This window comes from Agrilus planipennis, unplaced genomic scaffold, assembly GCF_000699045.2.
Source record: "Agrilus planipennis isolate EAB-ADULT unplaced genomic scaffold, Apla_2.0 scaffold19, whole genome shotgun sequence".
Classification (NCBI taxonomy): Eukaryota; Metazoa; Arthropoda; class Insecta; order Coleoptera; family Buprestidae; genus Agrilus; species Agrilus planipennis.
Genome location: NW_020438954.1, coordinates 1,385,352 through 1,396,112, shown reverse-complemented (window position 1 = coordinate 1,396,112; position 10,761 = coordinate 1,385,352). Strand labels below are relative to the sequence as shown.

At 32.1% G+C, this 10,761-nt stretch overlaps 1 protein-coding gene across 1 annotated transcript in view; it reads left to right on the top strand.

Annotated features, from left to right (window-relative positions):
* The first annotated feature begins 883 nt into the window (after positions 1–883).
* Positions 884–10,761, top strand: part of LOC108744046 (solute carrier family 26 member 6-like) — a 17,145-nt gene continuing 7,267 nt past the window's right edge. The window contains exons 1-3 of the mRNA XM_018479644.2: positions 884–949; positions 1,093–1,198; positions 1,267–1,428. Of these exons, the coding sequence (XP_018335146.1) occupies positions 1,099–1,198; positions 1,267–1,428 (262 nt within the window). The 5' untranslated portion in view covers positions 884–949; positions 1,093–1,098. The remainder of the gene's footprint in view (positions 950–1,092; positions 1,199–1,266; positions 1,429–10,761) is intronic.

The window sequence follows — 10,761 nt, the reverse complement described above, 5'->3', positions numbered from 1 at the left end:
ATTACTTTACTTTGGTACGTAACAATTAATATATTGTTACAACGCCTATATCTTGTTGAAAAATAAACATATTCGAATAACAAATGAGCAGAATAAAAGTAATACCTAGCTGGGCCTAATATGTACCCTGTTTTTTATAATACTTACCTACATTCTACATAGAGAGATTATAAGAATAAATCATTAATTATACGATGTTATAAAAGTTACTCAGCTTTTTTACAGTGACATACTTACTAACAACTGAATAAATACTTTCAAAACTTCTGTAGTGCAAAATCTATCCTTTTTTATTACAACTTAATTTGATCTTTAATATTAAATGAATCTCATGCTATTGTCTTTGTTCCTGGTAAAATGAATAGTATCGTATAATTGCATTATAGGGGTTTTTTCTGAAACACAGCAACAAGCAAATGAATTTTATCGATGAAAAATTTAGTGGCAGATCCCCCCCTAGACCATTATTTCAAAAATTAATTCTTTTTCTCGTTGTAGAGAATTGCCTTGTCGTTATAGAGATATTAGTCTGTACATTTTAAACTGATATAATACAACAAATTAATTTATTGTAAAATCATTATATTTTTGGTCTAATATTGGATATGTACTTTTTACTGTATGCCTCAAAAAGTTTTCCATTTTCGTCGCTTTTCCGTTTATATTTGTACAATATAAACATATTGCCTTTGTACGTACAATACTTTACTATAACCGATGTAATTAGTCCTTGGTTGGTAGCTGGTCACATTTTATTGTATTTTATCTGTTAGTTTTACGTTCATTCAACATTTGAAAGAAAGCGATATGTAACCGCCATTAACAAACAAATAAAACATTTTAGAGGGGTATATATAACAATAAATATAAACAGTGTGCAAAGCCAAGGGCATTTTGCATTTTTTCATGGTGTAGTGAAGTGGCACATAAGGGTGGTGTGACTTTTGGGGTAAGTTTAGCATAGTTAATAGGCACTTGTCTACTTATCTGTAAGCAATTAATACAAAGGTATAAATATAACTTATAATTTTCTGTTTAATCTGTTCAATTAGAAATTAAATTAAATTATATTAATATTTAATCTAATTCAAGTACAAAATGGAAGATGCAAGTCCTTTGGTAGTTAAAATTGAGAGGCCTTTGTATGAACAGGAGCAATTACATGCAGAATATGGATACGAAAAACCACCAAAAAGTTGTAAGTGAATTAAAATAAAGGAAAGCCTAGAATGACTGAACTGATTGTTTCAATTTAATTTGCTTCAGCTATTACCGAAAATATTCAAAATTGCAAAAGCTGCAATCCAATAAAAGTACTCTTAAATATAGTTCCTGCAATTAGATGGCTTTCAAAATACCATTTGAAAACTGATTTAACTGGCGATCTTGTGGCTGGATTTACCGTAGCAATAATGAACATACCCCAAGGTTGGTTAATATACTTTTTCAGTAAGTCTAGCTATTTGATGGAGCCGGGACGAAATGGAATTGTCAGGCATTTTTTAATTTTTTTAATAATCAGCGAAAGTAGTTGTAATTTTCTATTTGTCTCATCTACATTTCCCCCCAAAACAGGGGTAGGCAACCTGCGGCTCTTTGGATGTGAAGCTGCGGCTCTTTAACTCCATACGAAAATATTATTTATTCTATCAAAAACAAAAACATTTAAAAATCGTTCTGAATTGATTAACGAGGATTAGGCACCGATTCTATCTCTCAGCCACTTGTACTCGCTTTTCACCGCATCCCAATAGTCTTCCAGATTGCTACAGTGAGATGCAGAAGTTGGCATGTGGAGTGCTGACTATCTTCGAATCGACATATTGGTGCGAGCAAGCCCTTGCATAAATATAATTAAAAGTAAAGTAAGAAGCCAGCTAATAAATGAAAATTTAGAGTCGTGTTTGTAACTTAAAACAAGTTATGAGCAAATTTATCCAAACTTTCTAAAACCATGCAGTCAACACTCCCATTGAATTTGTTTGCTCAAATGTATGTGATTGTTCTTTTTTTTACTTTAACTACAAGTTACATTGTTTAGTAAAGTTTAAATTTTCTACTTGAATCACCATGCAGAGCCGTGGCTCCCACTGAATTTATTTGCTCAATTGNAGTAAGGCAATAACTTTTAAATCGCCGCAAATTTTAAAACCATATGTATTATACTGGATTTTCTCAAGTAATAGTTTCATGATCTCATAAGTTTCTTTCATATTAGTACCGTGTGCTAAAGGAACAGAAGGAAGTACATTACCGTTATGGAGTAGAACTGCTTTTAAGCTCGTCTTGGATGAGTCGATAAACAAACGCCACTGAGAGGGATCAAATTTTATTTCCAAAATTTTCATAACTGAATTTATATCATGACAGTAAACCAAGTCTCCATCTTGAGAAAAAAAACCTTTAAAATGTTCATCACGATTTCGAAAATGGCTTATTTTGGTTTCTCGATGTAACAAATTCCACCCTTTCAAACGAGATCCTAACAGTTCTGACTGTTTTTTTGATAAATTCAAATCGCGAACCAGGTCATTTAGATCCCCTTGAGTTATTAGATGTGGCTTATCTTGAATTTCTTCAAACTCTGAGTCGTCATCATTGTCATTACTCAATTGGCTTGAAGTGGAGAGTTGTGATTCGTCAACCTTAAACGATGTAGACGAAACTGGTATCGGTAAATTATAATTATGAGGAACAGGTCTTGTTGCTGATGATAAATCAGGGTATCGAACTGTGTGTTTCGCCTTTGCATTTATGCCCTTTATTGGAGTAAGACAAAAATAGCAGTCTAAAACATGATCTCTAGGCTCAGTCCATATCATGGGAACAGCAAATGGCATATGACGTGATCCTTTCTTCCAATCAGTTAAATTTTTTACACATGTTATGCAACAAATATGTGGGGCCCAAGCTTTGTCCTGATGAGCCACCGCAAAACCAAAATACTCGTGATAGCACTTCAAAATTAATTCAGAAAAATTTCGCCTTTGGTTTTTGAAAGTCAGTTCACCACAAATGTAACAGAAAGAGTTAGAATCGTTAATACACTTTCTCGGCATATTCGCAGAAGCACAGAAGTTTATTAAATCCACCACAATCAAATTAATAACGAAAACAGATATATATATAGCACGCTTTTTACAGCCGTACATATGTGTTTATCACTACAATACCGAAAATGAACTTAACCTTATCACAAGAAAACTGAGGGTGATTGAAACAAAGTAAGTGTGTTTTCGTAATGAGGGTAGATAGTCAAGACACGATCACTCATCAGAGTTTGTGTGGCATGACCACTGTTGACCAGTGTTATTTTTTTCAGAATTTTGATTCATAAAATTAGCGATAAAATAGTCGAAAAACAGAGTTTTTTGATCGACTTCACTCCGTTTCACGGTAATCATCCTGGCCGTAAACTAAGTAGACTTCAAATAGAAAGAAAACGAAGTTAATTTCACCAATTACAGACCAAATTTTATTTGTGATACTCTCTATTTTTATAGCATTACAATGACGACGTTTCGATAATTGTTTTTGATCATCTTCAGGTCTATAAATAAACAAATAAACAATACGAATTTTCAAATTCCAATCTCTAATCATAACGAAGTTCGAAACACCACATTGCATTTTAGACAAAAACCAAAAACAAAATCACATTGAAAAAGATAAAAAATTGTTACATCAACACATTTTAGAAACAGAAAAATTTGCTAAACAACACATCATGTTTACACTAGCAGATAAAGGAAATACAACAGTAGCAATTAACAAAACTGATTATATTCAAAAAGTAAATGTCATGTTATCAGACAATAAAACGTACGAATTGCTAAGCAAAAATCCTTTAAAGCAAATGATCGATAAACTTAAAGAACTACTTAAACGTTGGTGGGACAAAAAGTATATTGATGACACTATTAACAGCAACGGGAAACGCGTTAAAAAACTTTACAATCAATTGTTTGTGACTGAGTCGAACCTTCCACGTTGTTACGCGTTACCAAAAATCCATAAAGTAGGATACCCGTTTTGAATTATTGTTTTTAATATCGACACACCTTACTACTTTTTCTCAAAGTTCGTAGCGAAATTGATAACTGAGAATGTACCAACGTCTCCCTTTAATATCAATAATAGTGTTGAATTTATTGAGAAAATAAAAAATTTTCAAATTCCTAAAGATTATAGTATGGTATCTTTTGATGTAACTTCTCTTTTTACGAACGTCCCGGAAGATTGCGTTACACAGAGTATAAAAAACAGATGGAACTTTATAGAAGACAAATGTAAAGTACCATGGAATGAATTTCAGATCGGTCTCAAACTTCTACTAGGGTCAACCTTTTTCACTTTTAATAACTTATTTTATAAACAAAACTTTGGGACACCGATGGGATCCCCATCTTCTCCGATATTTTGCGATTTAGCATTAAGAGATTTGGAAACCTTTTGTTTTGATAAAATTGATTTTGAGGTTGCACACTACTACAGATATGTCGATGATTCTTTTTTGATTTTACCGACTAACAAAATTGAACACACGTTAAATGTATTTAATTCGTATAATTCTAATCTCCAATTTACACATGAGATAGAAATGAACAATCAAATTAGTTTTCTCGATGTACAAATCATTAGAAGTGCAGAAATATCGGAGAAGATGGGGATCCCATCGGTGTCCCAAAGTTTTGTTTATAAAATAAGTTATTAAAGGTGAAAAAGGTTGACCCTAGTAAAAGTTTGAGACCGATCTGAAATTCATTCCATGGTACTTTACATTTGTCTTCTATAAAGTTCCATCTGTTTTTTATACTCTGTATAATGCAATCTTCCGGGACGTTCGTAAAAAGAGAAGTTACATCAAAAGACACCAAGATTGCATTTCATGATAAAAATCTGAAAGTAGTTACAAAGATTTTGCAAAACAATTCTTATCCTCTCACTTTTATTAAAAAACATATCAGAAAAAGACTCGCAGTTTTAAATTGTAATAATAATAACAGTTTGTGTCCAACAATAATTGAACCGGAAGTTAGCCTTACAATTCCATACACTAACAGTTTTACTAAACAACTGAACACCAAACTCAAAAATTACAATATTCGCACGGTTAATTCCATTAATCTAGATCATATTGTTACACGAGGAACGGATAAATTGCAAAAAGTTGATAACACCAATGTCGTTTATCAGATATACTGCTCGACTTGTCCTGCAAACTATATAGATCAAACAAAAAAGAAATTAAGTACACGCATAAAAGAACAACGAAATAATATAAATAGTTTTCCCAAATATCATAATGTAATTACAAAACATCGACTCGACCATCTGTCGCATATTATAAATTGGGATTATGTTAAAATTAAAGATAGGGAAACTTGTTTATCAAAACGCCTCTAGTCTGAAATGGCTCACATCAAAGCTAATTCATATACATTGAATTTACAAACAGATACTGATAAGTTTCACGACCTCTATCTATCTGCGCTCATTTAATTTTCTTTCCTTTGTATGAACACAAATCAGTCTCATTCGACGTTTCAACTGACTAACTTGTCTTCGTTTTGTCTCACGTTTTTGTCACAGTGTTTGTTTAGTTTGTTTTGATTGTTGACTATATTTATTTATGTGAATAACATTATTAATGTGAATAACATTATTTATGTGAAAAACATTAACCATGTAACTACGTTTCCATTTTTTACTGATGGTGAGTTTAGATGATTTTAAATTATTGTTATCTTACTGTAATAAATCAGATGTGTAAATTCGTATTGTTTATTTGTAGACCTGAAGATGATCAAAAACAATGATCGAAACGTCGTCATTGTAATGCTATAAAAATTGAGAGTATCACAAATAAAATTTGGTCTGTAATTGGCGAAATTAACTTCGTATTCTTTCTATTTGGAATACAAAAACAGACGATATTAGCTTCTTAACACATAAGTACCCAGTAAACACTGTTATATTGTTGTCATATATCGGCAACATAATTTTTGTTATATGTTATGTTGCAATTATGTAACATGGAAGTTACATACATGTTCCTATTTCCGCCTTAGTTATATAACATTGTTATATAACTCTGTTANTGTTGTGTGAGAGCCTGTACAATTTAAATAGTTTTGTCCTTTAGCAATTGTTATTCTAAGATATTGAAATTAGTCACAACCAGACTCGTTGTCGGATGTTTATACTAACTGATATCACATGTTGGCCATGTACCTTATAAATTAGTCTTAATAATACGCTAAAAGAATTGACTCTCTCTCAGAATGTCGCAACCAATACACTTGTAATATTTTCTTCGTTTTCAAAATAAACTTGTTTTTTGCACAATTTTTATATAACTGCGAACCTTCGTGATCGGTGTAAGCAGGTGTTTACATGCAGACGCGAAACATAGAGTAGATTAGAAAGTCCTAGATATAAAAAATAACAAACAGAATAGCTCAAAACCCCAACGCCAAAACACGACACTGTAGTTGTCCGAAGCACTTTTCGGTAACAAAGTTACCTTCTTCAGGGACTGAAGTAAACTAAGCCTAAATGAGAACTAATCCTAATTTATACTGATAGTTGTTAAGGTTCAGTGAACATGACCCGAAGCCAACAAGGTAGATGTTCAATGGACCTTAACATCATCATCATAAACGTAATTAAACTAAACTAAATAGCGGAGATCCAGGGATGGGACCGTTGTCATTGTTAAGAACAATTTGTTTATTTTTATAAATGTATAAACTTTCAAAACTGTTTAGTAAACGATTATTCCTAACTTCTTTAACTAACTTAAGGTTATTAATATTAATATTATGTCCATCAGTAAGAATATGTTGGGCAACACTAGATTTTTCTTCTCTACCAAACCTAGCATGAGCTAGATGTTCTTTAAATCTGGTTTTGATTGAACGTCTAGTTTGTCCAATATATTTTTTACTACAGTCATTACAACTAATTTCATATATCCCCGACTTTTCTAAGAATGGAATTTTATCCTTAGGGTTACCAAGGAGAGTTTGAATGGAGTTGCCATTTGAACTGTAAGCAATCNAAAATTAAAAAAAATATAGAAACAATTTTATAAGACAAATTTTTACGAATTATAAGAATTACAAAAACTAACAGCTTAAAATAAGAACAGTATATAAAGGAAACGAAGTTAATTACGCCAATTACAGACCAAATTTTATTTGTGATACTCTCTATTTTTTTAACATTACAATGACGACGTTTCGATCATTGTTTTTGGTCATCTTCAGGTCTACAAATAAACAATACGAATTTACAATTATGATTCATTACAATAAGATAACAATAATTTAAAATCATCTAAACTCACCATCAGTAAAAAATGGAAACGTAGTTACACAGTTAATGGTTTTCACATAAATAATGTTTTTCAAATAAATAAATATAGTCAACAATCAAAACAACCTAAACAAACACTGTGACAAAACGAAGACAAGTTAGTCAGTTGAAACGTCGATTGAGACTGATTTTGGTTCAAACAAAGGAAAGAAAATTAAATGAGCGCAGGTAGATAGAGGTCGTGAAACTTATCAGTATCTGTTTGTAAATTCAATGTATGTGAATTAGCTTTGATGTGAGCCATTTCAGACGTGAGGCGTTTTGATAAACAAGTTTCCCTATCTTTAATTTTAACATTATCCCAATTTATGCGTGTACTTAATTTCCTTTTTGTTTGACCTATATAGTTTGCAGGACAAGTCGAGCAGTTAATCTGATAAACGACATTGGTGTTATCAACTTTTTGCAATTTATCCTTTCCTCGTGTAACAATATGATCTAGTTTATTATTAATGGAATTAACCGTGCGAATATTGTAATTTTTGAGTTTGGTGTTTAGTTGTTTAGTAAAACTGTTAGTGTATGGAATTGTAAGGGTAACTTCCGGTTCAATTATTGTTGGGCACAAACTGTTATTAGTATTACTATTTAAAACTGCGAGTCTTTTTCTGATATGTTTTTTAATAAAAGTGAGAGGATAAGAATTGTTTTGCAAAATCTTTGTAACTACTTTCAGATTTTTATCATGAAATGCAATCTTGGTGTCTTTTGATGTAACTTCTCTTTTTACGAACGTCCCGGAAGATTGCATTATACAGAGTATAAAAAACAGATGGAACTTTATAGAAGACAAATGTAAAGTACCATGGAATGAATTTCAGATCGGTCTCAAACTTTTACTAGGGTCAACCTTTTTCACCTTTAATAACTTATTTTATAAACAAAACTTTGGGACACCGATGGGATCCCCATCTTCTCCGATATTTTGCGATTTAGCATTAAGAGATTTGGAAACCTTTTGTTTTGATAAAATTGATTTTGAGGTTGCACACTACTACAGATATGTCGATGATTCTTTTTTGATTTTACCGACTAACAAAATTGAACACACGTTAAATGTATTTAATTCGTATAATTCTAATCTCCAATTTACACATGAGATAGAAATGAACAATCAAATTAGTTTTCTCGATGTACAAATCATTAGAAGTGCAGAAATATCGGAGAAGATGGGGATCCCATCGGTGTCCCAAAGTTTTGTTTATAAAATAAGTTATTAAAGGTGAAAAAGGTTGACCCTAGTAAAAGTTTGAGACCGATCTGAAATTCATTCCATGGTACTTTACATTTGTCTTCTATAAAGTTCCATCTGTTTTTTATACTCTGTATAATGCAATCTTCCGGGACGTTCGTAAAAAGAGAAGTTACATCAAAAGACACCAAGATTGCATTTCATGATAAAAATCTGAAAGTAGTTACAAAGATTTTGCAAAACAATTCTTATCCTCTCACTTTTATTAAAAAACATATCAGAAAAAGACTCGCAGTTTTAAATTGTAATAATAATAACAGTTTGTGTCCAACAATAATTGAACCGGAAGTTAGCCTTACAATTCCATACACTAACAGTTTTACTAAACAACTGAACACCAAACTCAAAAATTACAATATTCGCACGGTTAATTCCATTAATCTAGATCATATTGTTACACGAGGAACGGATAAATTGCAAAAAGTTGATAACACCAATGTCGTTTATCAGATATACTGCTCGACTTGTCCTGCAAACTATATAGATCAAACAAAAAAGAAATTAAGTACACGCATAAAAGAACAACGAAATAATATAAATAGTTTTCCCAAATATCATAATGTAATTACAAAACATCGACTCGACCATCTGTCGCATATTATAAATTGGGATTATGTTAAAATTAAAGATAGGGAAACTTGTTTATCAAAACGCCTCTAGTCTGAAATGGCTCACATCAAAGCTAATTCATATACATTGAATTTACAAACAGATACTGATAAGTTTCACGACCTCTATCTATCTGCGCTCATTTAATTTTCTTTCCTTTGTATGAACACAAATCAGTCTCATTCGACGTTTCAACTGACTAACTTGTCTTCGTTTTGTCTCACGTTTTTGTCACAGTGTTTGTTTAGTTTGTTTTGATTGTTGACTATATTTATTTATGTGAANTTCAAAAAATTTTATTTACCCATTTTTGACAAGAAAAAATTTTGTGGCTCTTTAAAAACTTTGAAATTTCGTAAATTGTAATTTTCGACTCTTCCGACTCAAAAGGTTGCCGACCCCTGTCCCAAAGGGAAGGAAGGAAAGGGTTAGTACGATAGGGAAGACCTTATACAGCACTAATAAGTGGAGGTGGTGATTTGGAGCGCAGGGGGAGGTTAAAATAGCAAGTGCTACCGAGTTGTTTAGACTAGGCGACTATTGCTTGGAATAGTGTGGGGTTGGAATGATCTTGTAGAACACTAAAAAAGCTTTTTAGATTGGGGCGGAAGGGTGAAAGGGGCCACCGCCAAAAACCATTCAAAAAAAGTTTCTGCTAAGATATAGGTATTGTGTTAAGTTCAAAGATGTGATTTATTTTTATTTATTTTTATCTTGCATTTAAATGAATGAATAAAAGTTGCTCTCATTGGCCATTGAAGATATTAGAAGCTTAAAAAGGTGACGAAGAGACATTCCATAAATGCCTTCTGATTCTTTAACTGAAGAGAGCTCAAACAATTCTGAAGTCCTTGGAAATGGTAGAATGAAGATTCGGGCTATAGGGCCGTGGTCTAAGTGAACTATTCCGTCCAGACGTTTCGTCAGCTACTGCGGCTGACATCCTCAGTGGTGGTGCTGCGTTGACAACGTGAACGTAGATTATATCTCGAAGTCTCGACAGCGACTGGGTCCCAGGACAGGGCTTAGACCACGGCCTTATAGCCCGAATCTTCATCCTACCATTAATGTATTGCTTTGTTACGTTGAATACGGTCACCAAATATATGTTTACGTTTTTGTAAGCGGTAATGGTAATACTGTTTTTTCTGTTTAAATCTAAAGAATGAGAAAGAACAAAACGGAGAGGTGTTTTGTTTACAAAATCATCTTCAAAAAAACTGAGAAACACAACAATTTCTTTGTTATAAAACATTTAATTGCTAATTCATCTAACGAAGCTGCCACTGTATGGCAAAATAGTTATTGTGGATTAACGATAGGCAGAAAATTTTGTAAATTGTAATTTCCAATTTTTTGAAGTGAAAACTTCTGTAGCTATACAGCTACGACGATCGATGCGGTTTTTACGCGATACTTAGATAAATTTCAATCAAACGTTTTCATTTCTTACTTTAGTTACCATAAGCCTATTGTATTTTTTTTTAGAACACAACGAAATAATTGAAAGTACATTGATT